Here is a 25,773-nt window from a genome sequence, read left to right on the forward strand (position 1 = left end):
TTAACAAATAAGCCACCGCCGAGGTAGTTACTCATCTCACATCGGGTGGCCATTTTCTGAAGGTTTTATGGGGCTTCATTTAACATCTTTAATTTGATGATCGTGTAGCAATAAAAAAAGTACAACAAGATTCCCTTTCAAACCATCGAAGCGCATTCTTTCGATAATTAAAAGGAAGGCGCTTTGAAGATGTATACAGGGGAAAAAAACATGCTGCCAAGTAGTGCGATACCATTACCGTGGGATGCACTCATTAGGCATTACTTTCACCCTCTTCCACCTAGCACAAAGGACCTGGGTCTAGCAGAGTCTAGCGCTTCAGTTCGGATAGTTTCTTCTCTTCGCTAAGCAAAAAAAATCCCCGACCAAATGCAAACACACATCAGTCATCAAAGCCGACGAAATAATCAAGAAAGACGAGCGTCCAGATGAGACGACACGGGACCAAAAACCAGCTCGTCTGATGCGAGCATTTTCACTTTTCTCTTCGCGGTGGCCGCGCCAATGTGCTGCGCCAGTGCAAAATCAGCAATTAAAGCGAGTCTAAAGCATCGCCTCCATGCAATTGCGCCAGTCATTTTCGCTCCAAAATGGTGAATATAATAATGGAAGACAAAGTAGAAGGAAAAGCACGAAGATCCAAGTCCAAGGCAGACGTACATTCCCCGTGCCATTATTCAATGGCGCGTCGCGCCGGCACGAGCTACTTACTTTCATTAGAAGAGGTTAGAGATGCAGAAATTAAAATTAACCCGTGGACCGTTTCGGACTCATTTACGGTGTGTGTATGTGCAGCGCCAAGCGAAAGCCACCATCGGCTAGTAACGTCGACGCTGACGTCGGAGAGAAGATGCGACCTTACAGGCGTACAGTACGTCGTTCGCTAACCATCGGTCAGTATCGAGGCGGAGTTGGTCGGTTCAAAAGGGGAAGCCATCTTATCTGGACGCACCAAGAGGAGGGCAGAATTGGTTTCTACGTAAATCTGAGCCACACCGGCCACTGCTCCGGACCATCAATGAATGAGGTCAGCCTCGAGTTGCACTTCCAAGGGATCTTAGGTGCTGGTAGCCGAGTATTGCGCTCAGTAAATCACACAAGTGAGGCTCGACACACCCTCCCCCGAAATGAAATCTATTCGAGAAAATCTCTCCTAAGCACAGCTGCTTTGGTTATTGTAGGAAGCGACGGCCACATATCGTGCCGTGCGGACCAAAACTGGCCTGGATACGGCGCTATTCAGGGGCTATTCAGTCCGCTGAACTGAACACCCAACCTGCAATGCCTGCGTGAAAAGACGAAACTGAGGGAAAAAAAAACCTCGAAATACTCACCAACAGTCGGCCACAGGCACTAGCAGCGCGGACTGATATCGACCAATCTGGTGGTGGTGTCTTCAGCGGTCGATAAGGTGGTGGTTCGGTGAGTATTTGGGTGAAATTTTGGTTTTTAAATCAACGCGCAGCACCCTCACGCAACCCGTTGGCGAGCGGGCGCGGGTGCGTGCGCGCGGAACAGCTTCATCATCAGCTGGCGCGGTGCCGATGGTCGGTCGGTTGGCCGGTTTTCCGACGTGTTACGACCGTTTAATCAGCAACGCAGATCACTATGTTGGCCATCACCATTGGACGCCACTAGACTTTGGTGCTTTCCATTAACAAAAGGCAAGGGGGGGACAGTCCACTGAATGACGGAAAATGTCACCAAATGACGAATGAAACAAACAACAATCATAACCAGCGCCAGCAGCGGCTTCGAAAGGAAAGTCGAAAAGAAATATCGATATCGTGGCAGGCTACGCAATCGGCGGTGCGCCGAACCGGCTAGAACCGATTCCAATTTAAACCGCTAAATTTTGCCTGCCCGTTATCGCGCGATAACTGCACCAATCACTGGCCGGCCAGGGCGATTATTAAACTGTTTTTCCCTCCTCGCCGGATTTTCCATTCCGCTTCTCACTGCCTAATCAAATCAAATTCGACAACGGTTCCACAGGCATAACGAACCATTATTGTAACAGTGCAGGTCTGCACAGTCTTTATGACCTTAGGTACTGGCGCTCTCCAGGTGCCCGGTCTGACGACCTGTTTCCTACTCCAAATACCATAATTATATATATATAGTGTAGAGCACAGATGCGCAAAAAAAAATCGCCATGATCCTAGCCTCACTGGCCACTGGTGGGAGATTCGCCAGGCGGCGGCCGTGGCGGCGGAAAATCGGAAAGCTGATCGCGGTCTTACTGCACACGTTCCGTTAGAGGAGCTACTGCTGCTGTTGCTGCGAACCTGCTATCGTTCACTAATGGAGCATCGAACGGAACGGGTTTTGCATCGGGTTTTGATCTTGATTTTTGCCTTGACCGGCCTCCGGAACAGGGAGTCAACCGGAGAACACGGAGGCTGTGGTGGGGAGCAAAGCAGTTACTTCTCCAGCTAGCCTCTCCTCCTTCGCCGCTGCCACTGTTTCTATCTATCTATTTGTGTTTCGAACACATTTTTTTTAACCACCTCACGGGGATCGAGGTTTTCCCTTTTTGTCCAGTGCAATCCTAAGTTGCGACCCAGATACCGCCCCGGGTCGGGTGAAGCGCAGTAGTGAAGTGCGAACCGAGCTCGTGGATTGCTTGCTTTCCTCTACACGGACCTGCAACGTCCTGCTTGATGATGGCCCGGATTCCGGAACCGGACCGATCGGCTACACTCGTTTCATACGCGAATCACAATGTGCCATTCCTAATGGTGCGTCTAGTAGTGCGTTGGTTTTCGCTGGAACCGGGTTTCGGTAGAGCAATTGAAAGATTGTTCAATTAAAGTGTGTCATACCGTCAAACCTGTTTTATACCGCCTATCAGTGCGCCTGGCCAGTCTCCGTACAGGACGGGCACACGTACGTTCCCTGCCTGGGTCTGGGCGACCATTGCGCCGACTGCCCTTGATCCAGCACTTTGGCCTCATCGCTTTGGATGCGGATGAAGCGGAAGAAACTGGATGGCCGGTGGCCCACTTTGCCGCCATGGCCATAGTCGCAGCGTCCACATACCACGGATCGTCTCCACTAGCGACGCTGGGAGACGACCCAGTTTGCGGCTTGGCGTGCACAAGAACCAGGTCGGTCAACACTATCGCTTCGGATTCGATGTTCGTTTTCTAGTTCAACCAGCTACCTCCTCCAGAATGCACTTCCTATGTCGGCTAGATGTTGTCCAGGGATGTGTGCTAATCTCAGAGCGATCATCGAGGTCAGGGCTGGATGAAAATCCACTTTGGAAAATCCTTGAATCCTGCTACAGAATTGGCCAAACAGTGCCCCAACCAATGTCGACTAATCCACAAGAGTCAATGTCGACCACCAATCGACATTATCCAAGTGTTTCCAGCACACTTAGATGACCAACAGTTTCATGGTAGCACTAGAAAGGAAGAAACACACATTTCAACATGTCACACTACGTTGTTAAACGGATACCAGAGCGCCACCAGAGGTTTAAAGGTTATGATTTATTGTTCCTTTTGTGGCTAGATGCCATCGACGCAAAAGCGGTGCCGGCTGGTTGGCCAATCCACCGGTCTACGTCTCCGGACTACTGCTTGCGTCAACAAACCCCTTCTTGCCACGGTCAACACCCATAAGGATCGTTGGGGCGTTGGCAAGTGATGGTTTATGCGCGTTTTACGGTTCGTTAAAGAGGCCCCCAAAGGCGGGCCACACCGTTTTTGCCAGTGTGTGTTTTCCTAGGCACCCCCTTTGGGTGGCCCCTTCTCCGCACCTCCGACAACAATACCAACCAAGAGTCGCGAGTCGCGAGTCGAGGATCATAATTAGTTGGATTATGAGATTTCTATACGCGGTTGGCCGCCACCAGCACCGCGCATCGTGATTAGTCATTAGGAAGGTTGTGCAGCAGCAGCAGCAACAAGCGGTGTGCATTTCACTTTCCACACACACACACACACACCCTTCCCCTTCCCTACTGATGATCCGTCACGGAGCGTCTCTGGCCGTGACGGGTGACGACGACGACGTAGGAGACTCCTCACGATTCCGCCCCCAAGAAGATCGTGAAGGTGTGACGTGCGTTACGTGTGTGCGCGTGCTTTGCCGGGTTTGTCTTACCTTCTTCAGGGGGAGTGAGGGAGTCTCGACTCGGTGTGGCCAAGAGTTTGCGTGCGACGCAATGAGAGCGTTGCTGTATTATCGTGCCTGACGCTAAAACGACGACTTCACGATTTCCTTCCTGCACGTGCGTCATTGAACGCGATTATTTAAATCCTGCAATCCGTCGCACCAGCCGGATGGTAACCATGGAAATGGTAATGAAGGGTTCGAAAGTTTCGGAGCAATCAAGAGCTTGGGGACCATAGGCGCATGGATTCATTAATCCGAACATCTACCAGCGCCCCGTGAAGCATTTCAACCGAGAGATGATCCACATCGAGTCCACATTCGTTCCCCTAAATCAGACGATCCTAACGACTCCTACGACAACGAATATGATGCGGAGCAACGCTCTAGCATCAAATCATCATTCGGATAGTTGGAACCATCTGCGCGTCTTCTACGCTACAATTCAGTGAACAGCACATTCCCGACTGTTGTCCCTGTGCCCCGGAACGAAACCGTTTTGAGAGTGAGCCCGGGAGCGAGTGACCTGCTAATTGCTCGACGGCCCCACTCAACACACTTTGCCCCGTGCGCTGACCAACGGGCTACCGATACTCGGGCGCGCCCGTTGAAAGAAATCTCCGTTACGGGAAGATAGGTTTTTGACCGGACCAAAAGGGGGGCTTCGTGCACCGGTTCAGCGCGGAGGATCTTTGGCATGATTTTTTTCTTTCCACCGCCGACTTTCCGGGTCATACCGGAGGCACTAGTACCAAGGCATCGGATCCAAAGCCGCCCGCCCTCCCGGGGGCTCGTGGCAAGTACGTTACCAAGGTATAAAAACCATCCAATGGAACTATCGGTGTGCAGCCATCGTCCGGTTGTATCTGTGTTAGGAACATTTGCCATTTACCTCTCGGTCCGCGCTCTCCAGGGGGGGCACATTTGAAGAAGATATTACAATCCGTTCCGGAGCTCTTGCACTCTCTATCAATCTGATGTTGTTTTATCAATCTGACAATCCATCTGCATCATAATCCGCATGTAGAACACACACACAGTGGCGTAATAACTGATCGCAGCAAGCCCTGCACACAAAGCGATACGTTAAATGTGAAGCCACTTTTTAAGAAAGGCTATCCATTCTTCCGTCCACCGATTCTACCATGCTGCATTTTTCCTGTCGAATGCAGTTAGGTAAGGCGCCAAACCAAGGCGTCTCGGGCTCGCCCCCGTTCCTCATGCAGCGGCAACCGTTCCTACTGTGACGGTAACAAAGCGTAACAACGTGGTGATCATCGTGGGCTGTCCACGAAGACATGATTACCGGGGCGCCGTTAATAAGATGTTTCAATTACATTCCATCACCGGCACCGGCAAAGAGGGGGAAACAAAACTGTACTTCTGTGTGTTTTTCGTGTTTTCTGGGACTCTGGGATCATCCTAAACATTGGAGAGTTTTTCGTCGGAACACACAACACTAGGCCGAGTGGTTAGTGCTTCAAGATGGCGCCCATGTTTCAAAGCTGAACCATTAACTGCAGCCTCGTGTGTAGATTAAGCTCATCTGGCAGAGCCCCTCTCGTTTTTGTGCGCCGAGTGCACGGTATCGACATAAAGCTGTTGATGCTGGGTTCCATTCCCTTCCCCGTGCACACGCCTGGTTTGCGTTAGAAAGTGGAACCAGGCGTAACGCGTCCATAAGCCGCCATGTGGAGTGTTGTGTGTTGTTTTTTTTTGGGCTGTTCGGCATGAATATCATTTCCTACCGGGTAGGCCCCGGTGGGGAATTCAGGTATGCTCGCACGCAACCGCAACCTGGCCCGACTGGACGATGGCCGGGAAATCGAAAACATTTTTCGCCGATCAATAAAATGTTGATTAAAGAGGATTTTGGAGCTACGACCGCCATTGTGGCGCCGCGAGATGCAACTGATTAAATCAACGGCAAAAAAGGGGGCCGTCGGCGCACGATACCATCGGACCGGCAGCGTGGAAATGGTTTATCAACAAGTGTGGCCACTATTTGGTGCCACTCAAGGAAAAGCTAAACTGCCCAAGGCGCAGGCTCCGGAAGTGAGCTGGAGGGTGAACGACTGATGCAATCATTTAGCGATCTACAATGGCAAATTGGTCGATCGAACGAACCCCGATCCGATTGGTTAGACAAAAAAGGGGGGATTTTTTGAGAGAAATATTACGTCAGATCCTCGCAGATGGATCAATTAGGGCCGATATACCGAGCATCTGACTTCCAGTGATGCTCACCAGATCATTAGTGCGTTCCATTTTTTGTCTCATTTGTGACGAAATTCACTCGATTGGTTTATCGAGTGCTATTGCCATTACACGTTGAACAAAACTTACCCCGTGACCAGCGCCACTCAGGTAGAGCTGCCGCAATGGTTCCTGCAGACCGACCAGGCTCGTCACCTTATCCTTCAGCGGCAACGAGCCCAGACACCGCACGCTGAAGCTTTGTACATTGGCCGCACCCGTACCACCGTTCTCCTTGGCGACATCCGTAAACATCCGCTCGATCTGGGCCTGGACGCTGTTGCTGATCTCACGCCGCGCGTCGCTTCCATGCCGCGACACACCACCGGCCGCCGTACCCGTCGCCACCGGAGCAGCCGATCCATTCGGACCGGTAGCAGAAGCAGCCGCAGCGCCACTGCCACCAAAGTCCCGCAAGCTGCTCGCTACCGCACTGATGTCCAGATTGTCGCGATCGTTGATGATGGCACCGGCAAGGCTGCCCCGGCTGACGCCACCGATCGATGACGATCGGCGCCGGCCGTTGTGGGAGCTGCGATCATCCAGCCGCTGACTTATGATCGACCTGGCGTGCGCACCAAAGCCGAGAGGAGACGAGTCAATCGAAAGAAAAGGAAAACAAAGTTTTGCATCAGATTTGGTTCAGTTGATCGAGGTCGAATAGTGTACCGGGGGGTAGAGGGAATTTTGATGTACTACTGTCATTAGGTGAGTCTAAGCCACATGACCACATGGGCTAGTTAGAGCTACTTTCGATAAGAATAGACAGTTAACGAGTGGGAAATGAGGATGAAGAGGATGTTTAGTATAGGAGACAGGAAACCAACGATGCTTCCACCGCCGTACCCATGATTGTGGTTATGATCTTCGCCGCAGCCGTAAGGGTAGTGTGCGCTACTCGTGTTGCTGTTAGGATCGCCCCCGTCCCCGTCCACGTTATTGTTATGATCGTAAAAGCATAGCTGGTGGATTATGTACTCGAAAAAGGCACTAACTGTTTGCCACATTGAACCGAAATGTTCTTCGGATGCCGATCATCGATAACGCACTGCTGGTTGCACATTAAGACCAACGTTTCGGTTTTCAGGGTTTCGCAAATCGACAAACGTACGGTGATGGCGCTCTGGCGCTCGGCACCTCGGTGACCTCGTGTTGTCCTGTGTTACCGTTCGCAAACTTTCAGCTCCACAACGCTATATTCGCTATTCCGCGGCACTCGTTTCACTCATGGCACTGGCAATTCTACCGAATTCATAACCTACGTATTCTTCACCGACAGTCCTTAAACACACTCGCGACGCACTGTTGTAATAAACTCCCAAACCGGACGGACTGTGGCGGACGGATACTAACGCACTTCCGAACAGCACAGCTTACAGCTCGTTCAGCTCAAATCGCGGATCACGCACTACGCGCGCACGCACACACACACAAGCACCCCACCCAAGATATGATGTGTCCGAGGGGCGGAAAATTTTAAACATTTATGGGCGGCAATCGAGGAGAGGGTGTCCGTTTTTTCGGAGGCGAAATTCGGTCAATCAAATGCAGAACCGAACGGCACCGCACCGGAGTTTGCCCCGTTGGCCCCGTACGTATCAGTGCACACGCGTATCAGCGTCTGTGTGGGCGTCGGTTATGTTCGTGTCCGACAACAAAATCCCGCGCATTCCAACCACCAAACTACTGTGAAGATGAGCAAAATTCACTTCCAAACACACTCTAAGCCACTGAAATTGTTGCTCGAAAAGTGTAACCGCGACTAAGTTTTCCTGGCGAAGCCACAGCGACGACGATCGACGATGGAGGAGCAGCAGCAGCAGTAAACACACCCGGACGGTACCGCGCACAGTCAGCTATTGGGAGCGATCGGTTGCGTAGCTCCTAGCTAAGCTGGGTGTGAAGCAGTTTCCTCGCTCGGCGCACCACTTCCGATCGTTCGCCGATCGCCCAACGCGTGCTACTTCTTCGTTCGCCTGCGGAAAACCACTTTTTTGTGGCTTGCGATCGCATGCAAGTCAGTGGCCACAGCGAGTGATTGCATACTTTCAGGGGTTTTTGCTATAATATCGACCGGAATGCCATAAATATCGGCGCGCAGTAACCGGATCGCTTGCACAAAAAAAAACCCTTTGGGAGACTAGTTTTTCCTGCTGCACCAGGAAAATGTCGTTCCTGCTGGTCCGTTAGCTCACTTCGGATCGGGTTGTTATCTGGAGTGACCCATATCGGTGAGGTGTCCCATCGGGCGCGCGCGCGCAAAAAGGGTGGCCCCGCGTGCAAAGTGTCATTGAAGTACGATGTTAATGAAAATAGGTGACCCAGATGCCGCGGTGTGTGTGGGACGACGCGGTTCTCGTTTTCCCGTTCGGTAAGGACCTTGTGTCACTTGAACTATCGGCTGAGGATCGTGTTGCACTCGCCAGCGATATCAGATACCACCACTAATCTCATAAACCAAAGAGAGTAATGGCACGTGCGGAGAAATGCTTAGACCAGTTTCTGGATTACATGATTCATTTCGCACTGTCACGACACCTCGTTGCAGGCAAATGGAGTGAATTGGAAAGTCGCCAGTCTAATGGCGTATTTAGGTCGAGTCGAGCTACGGTCCATACCGGTCCATAGCTATCAAGCGGCTGCATTTGCAAAAAACCACCAACGCGATAGATTGTAATGAGTGGCGATTTTACATTCGCGCTGTCGCCTCCGATTCTCGATTGTTTTATAGGAATTTACACTCACCGATTGTAAGCATCGCTTGTATGTATGTGATAGCGCTGTGTACCGCACACGTACTCGCATTCAGCACCAGCAAACCCGTGGCCGCATGGTCATCAGAGGCATCAGAATCAGTTCATTATCAACCGTGGACCATAAACATTCGACCAAGCGACAGCAATGGCTGTGCGATTGCTTGTTTTGTTAAAAGTTTTTAGGTAATTAAACAGCGCCAACGGATAATAGGCGATTGATCGTTTTCGTTCTCTTCCAGTTGGTTGGCCGCGATCTCAGCATCTCCGATCGGCTGCAGCATACGTCACAATCTACCGCTCGTCAGCAACCGGCAACCGTTCCCCTCGTTCTACAGCGTTGTTCGTGATCGCACCCGGGAACAGCTGAACGCTGATACGAGATACGAAGAGGTGTGCATCATCGCTAGTGTGACAGCGGAAAGTTTGAGTACCAGGCGAACGTTTCCTGCCCATCGTACGATCGAGCTGTTCTATCCGATGATACCATTCTTTGGACCGAACCTATTTACCCGCCTCAATGCAACGACCGTTAGCCTCGAGCTGCGTAAAGGTAGCATCAGCGAGCTGTACTTTGGGTCCGCGAACCACCTGGAAAGCCTCAAAATCAGTGATATCGGTCTGAGCACGTTTGATGTTGTGCCGGAGCCGAACTCGGTTCTACGCGCCTTAGCCATACACGATCGCAAACTGACTACGATCACACCGAACATTCGCTATCTGGAGGAGCTGCAGCTGTTGGATCTTTCTGGCTGCTCGCTTACAGTGTTCAATCTCGAGACATTGAAACCGATGCGCTGGTTGACAGCGTTGAACCTGGCCGAAAATCAGTTGGTGCTGATAGACACCGGCGATGATGATGTCGTTCTTCCTGATGTGCTGATGTTCGATGTACAGCAGAACGATCTGCAAGAGATTGTCCGTTTCCCGGCGGCCGTGTTTCCCGGTCTAAAGTTCACGCGACTCATACAGAACGATTGGAAGTGTGAATGGGTTGCCCGGGTAAGGGCTACAATATGGACCCACAACATAACGGTGCTGGGGTCAGACTTTGGGTGCGGTACGCGTCCCAACAATGGTGGACTCTGTTGCACACCGGCAGAGCGAGTCGAGGAACGTATAGCCATCACCAAGACTATGCTGTCGGTTCTATCTGATCTCGAGCCATCGGGTAGTAGCATGCCGGACCGGACATCTAGTACCGATGCACCGCTTCTAACCGTCAAAGTGTTTGAAAACGATACCATCGAGGGGGTGATTGGTGTTGAGATGCAAAGTGTAGGAGTCTACTTGCAAGACCCAGTTCGAGTTGTATAGAAGCACACTAGAGCCTGCAGAGTACAGCGGTCAATGTTATGACACCGTCGACCATCATTCTCGATTATGAACTGCTCCAAGGGTGAGCATCAAGATTTGTTATTCCATCCCCATCATCATCATCATCATCGTTCCCCGGTGCCGGCTGATAAGACCGGAATCCAGTTTATACTGTTCCACCGTAGAAGAAAGGCGCAAAAAAAATACAACCGGACACACACACGCCGGACAATCGTTGCCGATGCATTCACTCGTCATACTGTGAGTATTTGAAGGCTAGAGGAAATGGATTGTTGCCGGTGGTGTTTTAGATGACGTGCCAATTTCGGTCGTGGTACTTTTCGTCGAAGGTTTCTCTCCATAGCCATTGGACTGGCGGCTCCGGCGGCCCACGCCAAACCACTGGATTGCACAAGATGGTACCGTAATTTGACATGCTTCATCGAAGATCGATCCATCCTATCAACGTCGTCGTCGGAAGCCGATCAGACGATCATCACCTTTCCCGCCCAAGCCTCGCACCTCATCATCGACTCGAGCGTCGTTTTCCCCTTTTCCGTCCAGCTGTTCGATGCTCTTGGCGAGACGACTTTCCTCACGCTCAAGGGCGGCTACATACCGGTAGTCACCTTTCGCTCCAACCGGCTCAACTCGCTGCGCATCGATCATACCAACCTGCACGACTTCACCATCAGTCCGGTGGAGAATCGTAACCTCAACACGCTGATTGTCAGCGGCAATCCACTGGCGGTGCTACCGCCAACCATGCGCTACCTAACGGGCCTCTCGATTCTAGATCTCTCCAACAATGCGCTGGAAAGTGTCAGCCTGAACTGGTTCGAATCGATGGCCAACCTGCTGGTGCTCGATCTTTCCGCGAACCGTATCGCACGGGTTGACCTGCTTCCGACGTTACGCCTGCCGCGGCTCAAGAACCTGTGGATCAATCAGAACCGTTTGCGCGAGCTAAACCACTTCCCTGACTTTGCCCCCCGTCTGCACCGGGTACGGCTGGTCGAGAACCGGTGGAGCTGCGCCTGGGTGCACCGGATAAGGGCGGCCATCTGGCTGGCAGATGTGCAGGTGTACGGTGCCGAGTACGTTTGTCCCGAGAAGGTAGACGGTGGGCTTTGCTGTTACGACGAGTGCGACGAGTGTAGTGATGAGGAGGAGGAGGCACCGGAGCGGCGATTCCAGATCGTTAATGTAAACAGTGCCCCGGAGGAAGCCTCCGTTGAGTTAGTTGCACAAACGTCACCGTCAAATGAGGCGGGGGACGACAATCGATTGAAGCAACCCCATCGTGAGGTGCCGGAACAGCATCATCGTGCTGCCGTCGACCGGAAGCCGCCTCACGAGAGTCGTTTTATGGAAACCGTTCGGCAACTCGAGTCGACTGTTAAGCGGATTGAAGCAGAACTGAAAGATTGTCGCTAGGAGGAGGGGGAGGTTTGGAATGGGATGCGGACCCAAAGCGAGAGAAGCGTTTGCTATACATGTTAGAATAGTTCTAGAAACGCTCGATAAGTTACGACTTGAAATATACCTCTTCCCACCTTTCAATCAGCGTCTTTTGGTTAGATATACTACCTTATTCAAAGGAGGGGGCAATAAGTCATTATGTTAATGATAAGCCAAAAGCCTATACTCACTTTGTATCGTCGAACATGGCATCGATCTTCAACTTGTAGATACTGTTCCGGCTAATGCTAGACACCGCGTCCAGCTGGTCGGCATCGACGAGCCGGAACCCGGAGGAAACACTAGAGCCGCGCCGCGGCCGGCTCATTCGCTGTGAACCGTCCATATTGTACGTCACCATGGCTGTCATTAGATAGGCTACCGATCGTTCAGGCTGAACACGCGAATATTGCACAGCAGCAAATGCATATCACACTGACTACCGTGGATGCCGCCATTTTCGCTCTCAACCGAATGCACAGAATGCTCCCCCCTCCACCAGAGCACTATACGCTACCTTACGGTCCACTCTTCGAGGTTTTCTGATCAGCTGATGCGTACGATGCGTACTGCGTGCGTGCGTACTACTTTCACAAGCTTCTAATCACGTTCAAAACGATTCGGTCTCGATTAGACACAGGCCGGACACACACGCACAGACACACACAGACACACATACACTACTATCGACCTATTTTAGGGACTTTGCGTCGAGAAGCGCACGCTACGATCGATAATCAATGCGCTTGATCGCGATGAGGTCGCACTATCGGACTGCTATGCTGTTCGGTTCCGGGGGCGATACTCCACGGCACAGGCCAGCGCAGTGTATGATTCCCTTGTGCTCCCAAAGGGTCCCACTGTTCCGCCTCAACTGTGTAGCTAACGGTAACGACGACGATCCACCACTGGCCACTGTGTCACACCACGCCGCAAATGACTAGCGATGCATGGACGCTCCTCTCTCTCTTTCTCTCTCTGTATCGATCGATCAGGGATGGTGGTGCTTCGATTCACAATTTGGCTGCCACTTTTCAAGTTCACTGGCGCCAATCATTGCCCGCTCCGACGACGACGACGGCGACGGCGATGGTCGATCGCCAGCAGCAGAGAAGTTGATGATTATGATGTTCAGGATGCGAACGATGCCGATGCCAATGATGCTGCTGCTGCTGCTGATGATGATGATGATGATGATGGCCTTTGTTGCAATAAGGGGCTGTAAATAGGGGAGGCGAAAGCAGCACAGGAGAAAAAGGAAAAAAGAAGAAGGTTAATGTCGTTACGTCGTCGTTTTCGGTGGAGATGGTGCGAAGGAGACGAAGGACGCGACCGATCAGACGGATGGTCAGTGAGAGCGAGTGCTGAACGCTGGCAGCAGTAGGTAATTGGGCCTCCCCCCCCCTCCCTTCCCCCCGGGTGATGATCGACGTCTTTGTTTTGTTTGGGTATAGGCCCGCGCCACTACTACTTCTACTGGGGTACGTTTAATTATGAGAAAACATAGAAATTGATTGAAGTGGCAAGGCGATGGCCAGAAGAAATGGCATACATTTCCGCCATGGGTGCTGCCGGTATGGACAAGGATAGGTCGGTTATGCTTCTTCCGCTCTGATCACAAATTGGCGTCGCCTCGAGGCTAACACAGTTACAGAGATTTCTATCGAAAGTTCTTGAATTCCTCCCAATAAGAACTGATCAGTTTTGGGCGATTCTCTTTTATAGTGATGATCAGAGACTATAGACGGTTATAGAGACAGTTTTTTTTACAGAGACTCCTCCAAATAAGACTTAAAGGTACAAAGGTAGTATGGGAGGGGCCCTCCTGTGGTTGCGCCATTGACCGGCCCCCTGCGCAGAAGTGTCTGGCAAGTACCGTTTTAGCCTGGTTTGGATTTTTACGGCTCACTTACGCCAGCGGCAAACGCAGAGAACCTGTTTCGACCGAGCCGCCGTTTGCCCGTAGAATCCGCAACCGATCATTCGGTTAGTGTGCCGGTGTGTTCGTGTACGTGTGTATAGAACCACGCATAAATAGGCCAACCAACACTAGCCCTGATCCCGCTGGTCACCGTGGCTGACCGTGACAGCGATCGATGCCTGGCCAAAGGGACGCACCACGACGCGGTGGAGTGAATAGGAAAACGAAAGTCCCACATCTAGTCTTTGTGTGTCGACGTATGGCTTGGCTACGGGTCTCAATCTGGAGAGAAAAGAGGATTCCAAAGTTTCACTTTGGACCTACACCGCAGTGTTCGATCTGTTGTGATCACGTTGATCGCATACAAGCCCGTGCCCGGTTCTCACTCAGAAGACTCAGAGACTGTTGATGCTGTTCGTATGGCGGCCTTGGAACCGGCGGCATTGTGTTAACATGAAATGTGGGAGTAAAAGGCCAATGAACAACAACCACACCTGTACTGTAAGGTACAGACATAACGAGCACCCCTCCCACCGTCAGATGACAATCCATAGACCACATCTGCGCCTCCACTCACTAGCTGAACTGATCGTGCGCATGTCATTTTACCTCCTCCCATACACGGCGAAAGCAATAAACGACGCCAAGTGCATCAATGTAAAGCCACCATTTCAATGTAACCCCGCACTAGCGGTAGACAATACACACGGCTGGAGAAGACGGCACCTGGGCGCTGATTGCATTCGATTGTCCGCTGCTTTCACCCCATTCTGAACTGAACCACGGTAATCGAGCGTGAGCAGTAGACGACGTGTCGAGGACTAATCCGATCTCCTACTACTGGTGCTACTGATGGAGAGAGAGATGTTGCCTACCAGTCAGCCAAGCATAAAACGTGATCTTTTATGGCACATTTCCCTCTTCGTTTCGACGAAAAACGTCATTATTTATGAGGCGAGCGATCTGGAGGACTGCGTTACATTGATACCGTCGTTACCAAACGCGCCAGGTTGTTGCCGCTAGCCAGCAACCAGCAAAGCAAGCGGATTTCCATGGCTATCAACGGGAAAATAATTTGTGTAACCAACACCGATCAACCGGCCAACGAAAACGGTTGGACACCATAGAGACGCCTGTTAGGCACTATAAAGGCACCTGGCCCGGCTTGGCCTGGCCTGGCCTAGTAGATGACCGAACTGGGCACGTGCGGAAGCAGAAAAGAAAGCTTCTTGCGTAATGCAGACATTGGGGGGGAAAATTTGGCTACGCATTGCGCTCGCCACCGGCTTTCCAATTTAAATTTTCATGACATTCGGCCAACGCTAACGGCAACCGACGAGTGCGCTCACACAGCGCCCAAGGTCAGCAGGATAGTGATAGGAGCACCGGAGAAGCACGGCACCGACGGACAACGGTTTTCCGACGAATCAACTGCTTAGCGGCGGGATAGGAGCAGCAGTAAGCAGCTCATCTGGAACCGTGAGCACAAGCTCATAGCGGTGCGTTCGCCTTAGCGGGATATCTTGGTGAGGTCTAATACCTTCTCGTGTGCATCACTGCTTCCTCCGCGCTGCTAATTGATACTGACTTATTCATAAAGCTTTTATGACACTGCCCGGTACTGACCGGCTAGGCAGCATGGCGGGATTCTGGGACGATGGGATGGCTCTGGCCGAAAGCCTGCCAGTAGGTTAGTAAGAGCCTGCACCAAGCAAGCGCCACGCTTCTGGAGTAAACCTTTTGCTTGCTTGCACTTGGCGTACGCTTACGCAGTGCGCCCATACATAATTCACCGCTCGTCACGGATCGACGTTATCCCTCCTTCCCTCCGTCACTTACAATCAACAGACAGATTGCATCAACTTCGCCACGCGTTCTCGCACTTTCAGTCCAGAAGAGGTCATGGGGTGGGGTTGCTACAGATCCGAAGCCCGATGCAGCACCCGATGGGCGCGTGTTGCAACGCGAATTTACGCCATCCGCGCGCGCACTGGCGGTCCGGTTCCGTGAGGAGCGTTGACAGGGACAGGGATGGTCGGAGTGTGTGTTTGTGTGTTCGCGACAGGTGCGACGCTTGGACGAGAAGCGCGCGCATATTACACAATTTCACTCACGGTATGGTGGTGGCGGTGAACGTCTTGGCTTTCGGATTGTTTAACCGCTTTGACGCGTAAAGTCTGACGCGCCCGGGCCGGTTGGCCACTGGTTGTGTCTGGCGACCGTTTAGGTCAGTGGCAATGATTATGATGCTATCTGCTGATACACGAAAATTCAACAGTGCGAATGGGTTTTGGGTTTGGGTGCATGGAGCACCCGTTTGTTTGTTGTGGGACGGTGGGTTCGTAACGGAATCCATCCGCTCTGTTTGATGTTCATTTTCCATTGCGAAAGATTTGCTGAAGACCTGAACCTACATGGCATGGCGATTATGGATAGTGTCAATTTCTTGCAGTAACAGATATTTTGACCATGTCCATTTTATTTTGACTAGTGGTTTAACCATCACCGAACAGCGAAACGGAAGAAGCAACATGGAAAGCCTCAACAAATAGCAGGTTAAATTTGTTGTTCGTCGTTGCAAATGATTATTGTTGTAAGATGCATTTTCATAAACTAACCATTCTTTGTATGAGTATGAATTCTTTCAAGCATCATTGAATACTACAGATACTATCGATGATATGATAAGAATAATGATATGCGAATGAAATATTTGTTGTTGATTATATAATCTTCTATCCATGAAGGCATTAGAAGAAAAAACACAATTGAAAATGTTTGACATGAAAATAGAGGCCATACAATTTAAAATCGTTGTGCAAGAGCTGAAGTGCATAACATTTTCGATTGGAACTTTTAATGTTTTTGGAATGTCATTGGAATGACTTATTAACATCATTTTAAATACAAAATTTTAACGTAATTTAAACACATCCTGAAACGATCATCGACAATTGCTTTGTATAAAAATGATTTCTCAGCAAACCTCAACTGTTGTATTTTATATAGGCTAGAAAATTTGTCCACTTCCTTTCCACTTTTAGATCCGGATTGTATTTTTCTTTGCGTTCAATCCAACCGTTCATTGAATGAAAATGTTTAATTCGTTTACTTTGAGCATTTAAACGAGCGAAAAGCATAATATAATTATGATTTTACCGGTATTTACCGTACCTTTGAAAACCTACTATAATATAAGAACTGCAAACACATTAAAACACACAACATATGACTTCTCCGTCTTACGACAAATTGAGTGTTTTTGCCAATAATAACGAGTAGAATACAACTGTAAAGCATAACGCGAAGCAAATCTCGTCCAATCGCAAAAAACACGTAAAAATGTTGTTTAATCCGCTTCTTCTTGCAGCCTTACGTAAGTGGCAGAACATGGAGCGATCGAGTAAACAACACGACAGACAGAAACCAGAATTTCCCACCCGGTTCCAGTTCCTCTCAGGAGCTTCCACCAGCACCTCGTGATCTAATAAAAAAAAAGCAACGCAATCTCGCGCCGTTGACCGATTGAACTAATTTTCAATGAAAAGCTCTCCCATTCCGCGTTTATGATCATCCCCTTTCACCGGTGGAAACGATTATACGAAGAATGTCGCATCGTCCAGCCCATATCTTCGCCCGGAAGAACAGGATTTCTTGCTGCTGGCACTCGAAGCGACGATGGCGATACCCGGTTTATATTGCAAGGAGGATGGTCCCTCGCGGACTGTGGAGCATCACAAAACAGGTTGAAGAGTGAGAAGGGAATGTGTAGACAGTATTCCTGCGTTCCAAAAGCACCGTACACTGCAGCACGCACCGGTCAAGGGTACGACCGAACGGAACTTGGGGGAGAGTAGCTGGCACCCTTTTTACACAACAATTGGAATGAGGATGATGATGTTCGATGGAATCTAACGGAACGGTCGCTTACGCTTCGGCGGGAGTATGTTTTGTAATGACTCCAAACCTGTTGCTCGATCATGAACCTTATGCCGTCATTGATGAAGCGATTTTCTCTTTTCGTAAGCGTCGCGCCGGATTGACACCGATTTCAGGGTGACTAGGAGAAATGAAGAAGATTGGAAGCCATTCTTCGCACACCACCTCTATCACGATCACACATTGGAATTGCCGGTGCTCTGCACACTCTTCGGTGCACAAAGCGGTGCTTGACAGAGTCCGCGCAACAACATCTGCTCGCGGTATCATGGAGGAAGGCAGGCAAGGGGTACACGCCTCTAGGTCGGAGAAGGAAATCGCAAGTGAGAAAAAAAGGGCCAGTGAAAGGCGATGCATCAATGGTTAATCGTTGGACTTCCACCGTTCGGACCGGCGGCACTCCCGATGCACATGCTAATGCACACCGGGCTGCATAATTCCTGCAGAGAAATTTGCTGCTCCATTCTATTGTGTTGCGAGCCGCAATTGCGCTTAACTCACATTCCAGTGGAGTCGGGTGCGGCTGTGGCACAGTGGCATGCAGCATAAATGCAGCATGATGAGCAGGTCTTGCGCGATTTGAGGGCGGTTTATTTTTTTCGCGGAGAACATCGAGGAAATCAAGGTAAGACAGAGATTAATAGTCACCCATAACTCATCACCGTGACGCTCGCACCATCGTGCTGTTTATTGAAATCGCACGCATCGGAAGACTCGAGCTCGATGACTCGTTGAGTATGTGAAATCGCGACACAAACAAGGGTTGTCTCGGAGGGAGGATCACTTTTCACTTGATATTATTCCTCTAAATTCTTGCGATCAGCCCCCCCAGCGCGTGGGTTGCTGCTTTCGAATGCATTAATATCTTTAACGAAAGAATCTTCACAACTTTTAATCGTGAATTCCTTTACCGCACTAGACTGCCCGGAATGCTTACGCCAAGTGGCCCGAAACAAGTGAACGTAAACATGCAAATGCATGCCAGTGTGTGAGACCAATCTCAGGGAAGTCGGTGTGGCAACGCACCACATGCTTCCCTTATCATCGGTTTCGGCTCACGCACTGCCGGCATCGCCGTTCCTCCTCGGAAGTGGCAACATTAGCATCTCAAACAAACTCGGCGCCAAACAAAAGAAAAACCAACTCCAACCAACTGGGGGGGTGGATACCATGATTGCATTTCTCCGACAAATTAGCAGCAAAATTTAGCAAACACCCGATCATCACGAAAACCATCAAGCGGAGACGCTGAGCGCGATAACTGCTCACCGCGCTGCCTCCTAGGCCCATGCATGCCCAGAGCGTAATTGCTTACGGCACGATAAGACAGATTTTATCGCATATTGCCACTTTTGGGTGGGCTAGGGTGGTTCCTGATATTTGTGCCATCGGCGCTTTCCCAGCGGTGGGGCGGTGCGTAATTGGCGCGCCTCTAATGGATGGGTCGCTGATCATACGATTTGCGGCCGATGGGCGTTGCGTATATGGTCGCGGATTATGAATTAGTCGGAAACATGCATATGGCTTCCTGTTCTATTTGGATTAAGGATCTTTTTTCGATTATTACTCAAAATTCTTATTTAAGTTAAGATTCTCAGTCCTTTTTATGATGTCGTTTTAAAGTACAAGCAAATGCATTAACAACGCAATAAGTGACTACTCATAATGTTAACTATAACATATTTTTTTCTACAGCTCAAAATCTTGATTGTTGTGCCTGGAAAGTCCTTTTTGCGTGGAAGATTAAAAGCCTTCCTTCGTATGAAGAAAACATTTGCTAAAAGTTCTCGCTTGTTGGTTGAAGCTTATGTTGAACATGCTTCGACACAAAAATCATGCGAAAACTGGTTTTATACGTTTGGAAGCGGATATTTGACGTTGGAAACAAAAATTGGAAAATGAAAATTTGTAGAGTGTCGTGCACTGCAAACTTCTCGAAACTAGTCAAACTGGAGAGCATTATCGACAACAATTGATCCGTTTGAAGCGAGCCTTAGCTAGAAACCGGCTAGAATGGGTTAACGGATATGATAAACTTATTTTTCAATATGATAACGCTCGACGACTATTTGTTGTAAAATCGCTCAAAACCAATTTACAAAATGTCGGATGGGAAATGTTATCCCAACCGCCATATTCCCCAGATCTCCATATCTGCCTTTTCTAACTACTATTCGTTCGATTTCATGTACAACGATTTTATAGGACAGTGGTCCTCTCGGCTTTTGAGGATATCGAAATTGATTGATTGGATTGCTTCAAAAGATGAGGAGTTTTTTCGATACGGAATATGAAATCTGTTTGAATGATGGGAAAAGGCAGTAGTGTACGATGGTTAATATTTTAATTAATGTAATTGTTCTTCTGATTAAAAAAACAGATTTATTTAAATTAAATTTATAGCAAAAGAATCGAAGAAAAATAATTAATATTCCAAATAGTATGAGCGAGTTTATTTATCAATACTATCACTCTTTAAACTTAAATTAAGTTCAATGTTCTCTTCGAACTATTCAAATAATGTAAAGCAGCAATACAGAACCGGCTTCCTGCCACTGCATCGCGGTAATTTCACCAAATACGGTTGTGGCAACAATGGCCACCTCAATGATAGTAATTTTCCTCACCTTCAACCACGCACAATATGAGTTTATCGTCGTCTACCATGCTACCGAATGCCTGGCATTGAGTTCGACTCCGTTGCTCCTCATTATCACGCCCAAAACAGGGAGTAAATCATAACTAGTTTACGCACCGTATGTTACAATAATGATTTGCGTTCACCGGCCACACCGAACGCACCTACACTAGGAAGTAGGTGAAAGAAATTTGATTAACGCACTTTTCCTCGCCAGCAACCAGCACGACCACGACCAGCAACCTGCTTATCAGCCAAAAAGGCTCCCAAGCTGCTGGTGACCAATAGAAACTTTGCCTGCGTTTCGAACTATTATTACGAGATACCCGACCATTGGCGGTTTCCTTTGGTCATGGTATTGGCCACAGAACCACATTTTTCCGTAACAATACCAACATTGGTCTCACATCGACAAGAAAGGCCCTGCTTCAAGTGAACTCAAAATGCCAAACGGACCCATTTTAACAACTTCATCTTCAAGAGACCTCCCGGTGCCGTGATGATTCATTTTCGCCATAATCAACGACAAAAACGAACAATTCGGTCCCAATCGATGCGTCTATTTTCGACCCCCGATGTCGGAGTCGTCTGGTTGATTGCCTGTCGGCACTCGCCAGCCTTTAAGTAAATTGTTTGACCTACTTCCCTCCCGGTGCGAACCTGCCGCGCGCGCGCCGTACTTTGCTGGACGATCATACCGACGATTTAGACAGAAAACTTGCAAAAAGCCCCCTCTTTTAATCACTTTCCTGAGTTTGGCTGGAAAATGGAGAGGAAAAAGAAGCGAAAAACAGCAATTCCTGTTACTTCCTCGCGGGATGTAAGGTGCCTCGAACAGAACAAACAACAACCGACGAACGTGTGTGGCATCAGGAGTGGAGTTCGCCATTTCCCGGATGCATGCCACACCACGTCCGATATTCGGTCGAGGGGCGCTAACACAATTTTCGATCAACAACAACAACAGTCGCACTCATCTGGCACACAAAAAGCCCAAAAATCATCAGTCATGGCGCGGGAAGCCAGGCCAGGGAGCCAAACAGCACTTCAATCGATTGCATTTGATCGGTTTTAAGATCGCTTTATGATCGCTATTCGCCACACGAAGGGAAGGGAGGGAGAACAGAGTGGAGGAGAGATGAGCGATGATGATTAAGGTGCGCACCTTCTCGCCTCTTTCCGTGGCCGTCCGAGGAAGCAAAGTGGCACAAGGGATGGTGGCACCATCTTACCGGTTCCTTTTTTTTTAGGGGGGACGGAGAAGGAAAGAAACCCTTAAGCTCGCTCGCGATCGCACACCCATCGAAACGGGGCAATCCTATACATTTGCATAACGATCGACAGGCTGACGGAGGAAGGGGAACAATGAAGAGGCTCCCGGTCGCTCAATCGACATCATTTTTCGGCCGGATTGCATTTTCATTTGGTTAACCTATTTCGGAACTTCCGTTATCCGCGATCATCTATTGCGCCGCCGCAGCAGCAGCAGCAACAAGGAAAACCAAGAAACAGCAGGTGAGAAATGTAAACACTACACAATGCCGCCGATTAGCGATTAGTGTAATTGAAGCGCCCATTTCTTATCGAACTCACCAGAGACACCCTGGCGGAGATCAGCGTTGGAAAACCTGGAGAGTCTTCTAGAGGTGCGAAGCGATTAGGAAGGGATAGGGTACGAGCGAAAGCGGATCATTAGAAGAACCAAGCTAGGTGAAGGTATGGCATGACGTGCCAGTGACCAGTCGGGGGGTTGCTATCAGTTTCCCGCGGTTCCGTTTGTGGGCCACTACAATCGCCACAGCCATTGCAGCCATTAATCAAAAGAGTATTTTCGCTACGAACAAAACCATCAAACATGATGAACGGTAAACACTGCGGCTTGACCCGGCTCCATGCTGCATCTCATTTATGGGCTTTTTTCCATGTGCCGCTAACTGTACCGCTTTACCGGGACCGGGTTCCAGGAAGGGACGTCTGCCAAGATATTCACCTCCTGAAGCCATTATCCTGCTGGGGATAACGGACATTTGTCGTTTGATACACTGTCGTGTGTGGGTTTTTCTCGCAAAAATATGAAGAAAAAAACCTCTCATCTACTGCATACATTTCACACGGCATATTTTCGTTTCGCTAATCACCTTTTTCTGGTGTTCTGCTTGTTAGTAGCTCCGTTTGAAGTGACGTAGGATGTAAGCATTTTGCACAAACGCACACACGCATCTCTGGTGAAGACGAGACGTCGCTTATGAGCGATGTTATGAGAATGATTAATGGTGCCTCCGGTAGGCTCGGTCACGATCGTTATCGTGCGAGTTGATAAACGAAAGTTTGGCGGCGTAAACGCACGAGCAGCACGTTGATGATGTAAGCCAGTTCCACCCGAAACGAATGCGTACTGGGGGGATGCATTTTTCGGTTCCCTTCTCCAAAAAAAAAACACCAAACCAAATAAAACAAACAACGATGACAACCGTCGGATTTACTATTTAACCCCTGAAAGCGTTGCTGCCAGTAGAAAGTGTATGCCCACCGTCGCTCGTCACATTTTGAGGAATGTCGTCAACGTCAATATGGGGGGGAGGGCCTTCAAATCAACGTTTCGATCGGATTAAAACGCGAAAGTTCATCGACATCCTGCAACTCGAGCGGGGGCCGCTGCTCTATTTGTGCTGCCCAATTGTACCAGCAAACACGATCGCGAGCCGATATGACGCATGATAAACCGGAACTATCGCTCATCAACCGGTTAACATCTGTTAAACATCCTCCACCGTCGTCGCCACCGCCACCGGCGATTGGAGGTGTTCCTTTACAATAGGAGCATCGCTCATCATCACTCAACAAACACGATGACGCCTTGATGGAAAAAAGGAAATGCAATTTCCGGACCGTGCGCCAGTGCTGTGGTCCAACACAAACACACACGCACGCACACACAGGCACACGATTCGAGCCTCATTCCGTTAATCTTGTAAACCGGAGCTTAATGGTCCGAATCTGGTTAGTAAGATCGTTAAACGTGCAAAGTTGCGCATCATTATGGGTGTTAGATGGTAGGATGGAAATGGCCAGCAACCCACCCTTGTCCTTCCCTTCTTTTCCCGTTGTAACCACGCTGGCAGCTGACAGCAGAGCGTGGTGTGTTACAATCGACGACGATGTTTTGGGAATGCTTGTGAACAACTTCATGCTTTGCTTGTTTTTTTCCAACCGGGAGCAGCTTGTAAAAAGCTGCCAGAGTACAGAGTACGGGCCCAGAAACAGGTGTAATGTTCCGCTGTAATGCGCTGATATGAGTTATGTTCGAAGCGTATTTCAAGAGGCAAGCATCGATTTGCACAAACACAAGCGAAAGAAGATGTTTAACATTTTGAAGAGCCTATTGCATCAAGAACCAAGGAAGCCGCTGGCTACTTTGATGCAAAGCTATTTAGAAGGATATTGAGGCCAAACACTATTAACGAATTAACACCCCTACCCAAAGCCCCGATCCGTTACGCTCGGTTTTGGGATGCGCCGTGCCGCAAATAAACCCTCGACGATCTGTTTGTTCTTGGCCTTTCAAGTGGATGCATCCCCTCAAGAACAATTCGATCTCGTGCGGATTGATTCTCGCGATCGCCCATGTTTTACCATTTTCCCAGCCTCTCCATCCCCCGGGTGTGTGCGCGGTACGCGAAAACAGTTAGGCGGCATCTCCACCTCGCTATCGAAACACTTCACACCAACCATCCGGGATCCATATCCGAGACGAGGAGAGTGAAGTCCGCGTAATGAATCTTCTGTTTTTAGCACCCACCGGACCCCGGTCGGTTGGGTTTGGAAAATCGATTATCGTCGACACCGGGCAGCGCGCGCCCCCCTTTTTACTGGCCAGAGGCGGCATTACGAACGGTACAGAACGATTTCGTTGTTTCTTCATTACTCCATTCGATTCTTTGTGATGCTCGCCACACGTTCGCTGCTTTCCAGTAGTAGAAGTGGAAAACGGAAAAAAGAGCACACGCACTCTCTCGATGAAGCGCCGCTTTTCTTCAGCTAATTTATCGGATTTCCTGTTCGCTCGCTCGGTGATGGTTCTCAACCTTTTTCAAACCCGAAAACTGTTCTAACCACCCCTGCCCTGGCCCTGTTCTGGTGTGCTGTGTGGCTAATGGATCATCGTTCAACGATCACGATCGGAACGCGATATCGCGCGTGTGTGTGTGCGCGATGTTTTTCCCAGCGAAATCTTCCACCCGGATTGATCGGTCAACCGGAGCGGAAGGTGAGATCATCGGGCACCACCGGCAGGTCACTGGCGTGGCAGAGGAAGAAGGCGTTCACACCTTCCCCATCACCATTCCGAAAGCATTGCCACCGCGGGTAACGTGTTTGTAGTACACGCCGGTGTACAGATTGCAGAAGGCTTTCGAACATCGCACTTTATGGTTTTCGATGGCAAACATTGGCGCGTACGCGAAAAGGTGTAAAGGAAAGTGTAGAGATCGACCCCGCATCCGCCGCAGCCCCAGCACCCTGACCTGACCGGGATTTGAAGGTTAACCTGGCTGCCAGCGCAAAAAAATACCAACATAAGCGCCCTGCAAAGGTTCACCTTTTCCCGATGCAATCGTTTCGTAACGATTCGATCGATTTCCGTTTTGGTTTTTCTTGTAATGAATACCCCGTGGAATCCGTCGGTTGGAAACCGTCACCATCGGTGTACGCGACTGCATTCGCATAATTCCTCCCGGCCAGCGTGCAGCAGCGTCTGTCTTTTCTCTACTCATTTCACTCCCCTCGGGGGGGGGGGGGGGGGGACGCGTTTCCTTCCTTTTGTTTTGTTTTTCGTTTTTCTTTGCCCCGTTGACAGGTGCAACGAATCACTTCCGGTTAATATGGCCCCTCGGCTGTATGCTGAAATTATTCGCCACCACCACCACGGCATCGACGCAAGAATTTCGACACTTTCCTATCGATTGCCCGGTCCACCCCGGTCCCGGTCTTTCGGGTTGGCTTCCTTTGCTTTCTATAGTTTTTTGGGCTCCAGCTCATGTTTCACTCTTTAATGTTTCGGAAACGGCTGTAACTAATTGCGATCAAACGCGCCATCCAGCCGGCGAGAGTCCGTCCCGAGAGCCGTGTGGCCGATAGATCATCGATGGGACGCGCGGTTCGCGGTGCGAGGTTTCGACGAGGGTTTAAGTTTCGTGAAAGCCGTCCGGCAGGCAAACTGGCTGGCAGGCTGGCTGGCTGGCCAGACCAGCAGACCAGGGGCCCAAAAACCAACCCAGACTCTGGTCCGGGCCCCTGGTCCGGGAACTGTCAGGTTTCGAACAGTTTGACGGATTCGGACTGGGGCGCGCGTGCGATCGCGGAAC

At 49.9% G+C, this 25,773-nt stretch overlaps 4 protein-coding genes across 4 annotated transcripts in view; 3 read left to right on the forward strand and 1 right to left on the reverse strand.

The window, feature by feature from the left end:
- The window catches only part of LOC125950677 (uncharacterized), a 19,197-nt gene extending 6,644 nt beyond the window's left edge, over positions 1–12,553 (reverse strand). The window contains exons 1-2 of the mRNA XM_049678883.1: positions 12,104–12,553; positions 6,472–6,946 (exon numbers count right to left, since the gene is read on the reverse strand). Of these exons, the coding sequence (XP_049534840.1) occupies positions 6,472–6,946; positions 12,104–12,282 (654 nt within the window). The 5' untranslated portion in view covers positions 12,283–12,553. The remainder of the gene's footprint in view (positions 1–6,471; positions 6,947–12,103) is intronic.
- Positions 1–25,773, forward strand: part of LOC125950738 (calmodulin) — a 228,753-nt gene that overhangs the window by 192,170 nt on the left and 10,810 nt on the right. The gene's annotated exons all lie outside the window — the stretch shown is intronic.
- On the forward strand, positions 9,187–10,456 carry LOC125950712 (uncharacterized). The gene is made up of 2 exons (XM_049678944.1): positions 9,187–9,320; positions 9,377–10,456. The coding sequence occupies exons 1-2, from the start codon at positions 9,283–9,285 to the stop codon at positions 10,449–10,451; spliced, it is 1,113 nt and encodes a 370-aa protein (XP_049534901.1). The 5' UTR covers positions 9,187–9,282; the 3' UTR covers positions 10,452–10,456.
- On the forward strand, positions 10,581–12,014 carry LOC125950713 (leucine-rich repeat-containing protein 40-like). Its single transcript, XM_049678945.1, has 2 exons — positions 10,581–10,712; positions 10,802–12,014. The coding sequence occupies exons 1-2, from the start codon at positions 10,693–10,695 to the stop codon at positions 11,886–11,888; spliced, it is 1,107 nt and encodes a 368-aa protein (XP_049534902.1). The 5' UTR covers positions 10,581–10,692; the 3' UTR covers positions 11,889–12,014.

The sequence above is a fragment of the Anopheles darlingi genome, chromosome 2, assembly GCF_943734745.1.
Source record: "Anopheles darlingi chromosome 2, idAnoDarlMG_H_01, whole genome shotgun sequence".
Classification (NCBI taxonomy): Eukaryota; Metazoa; Arthropoda; class Insecta; order Diptera; family Culicidae; genus Anopheles; species Anopheles darlingi.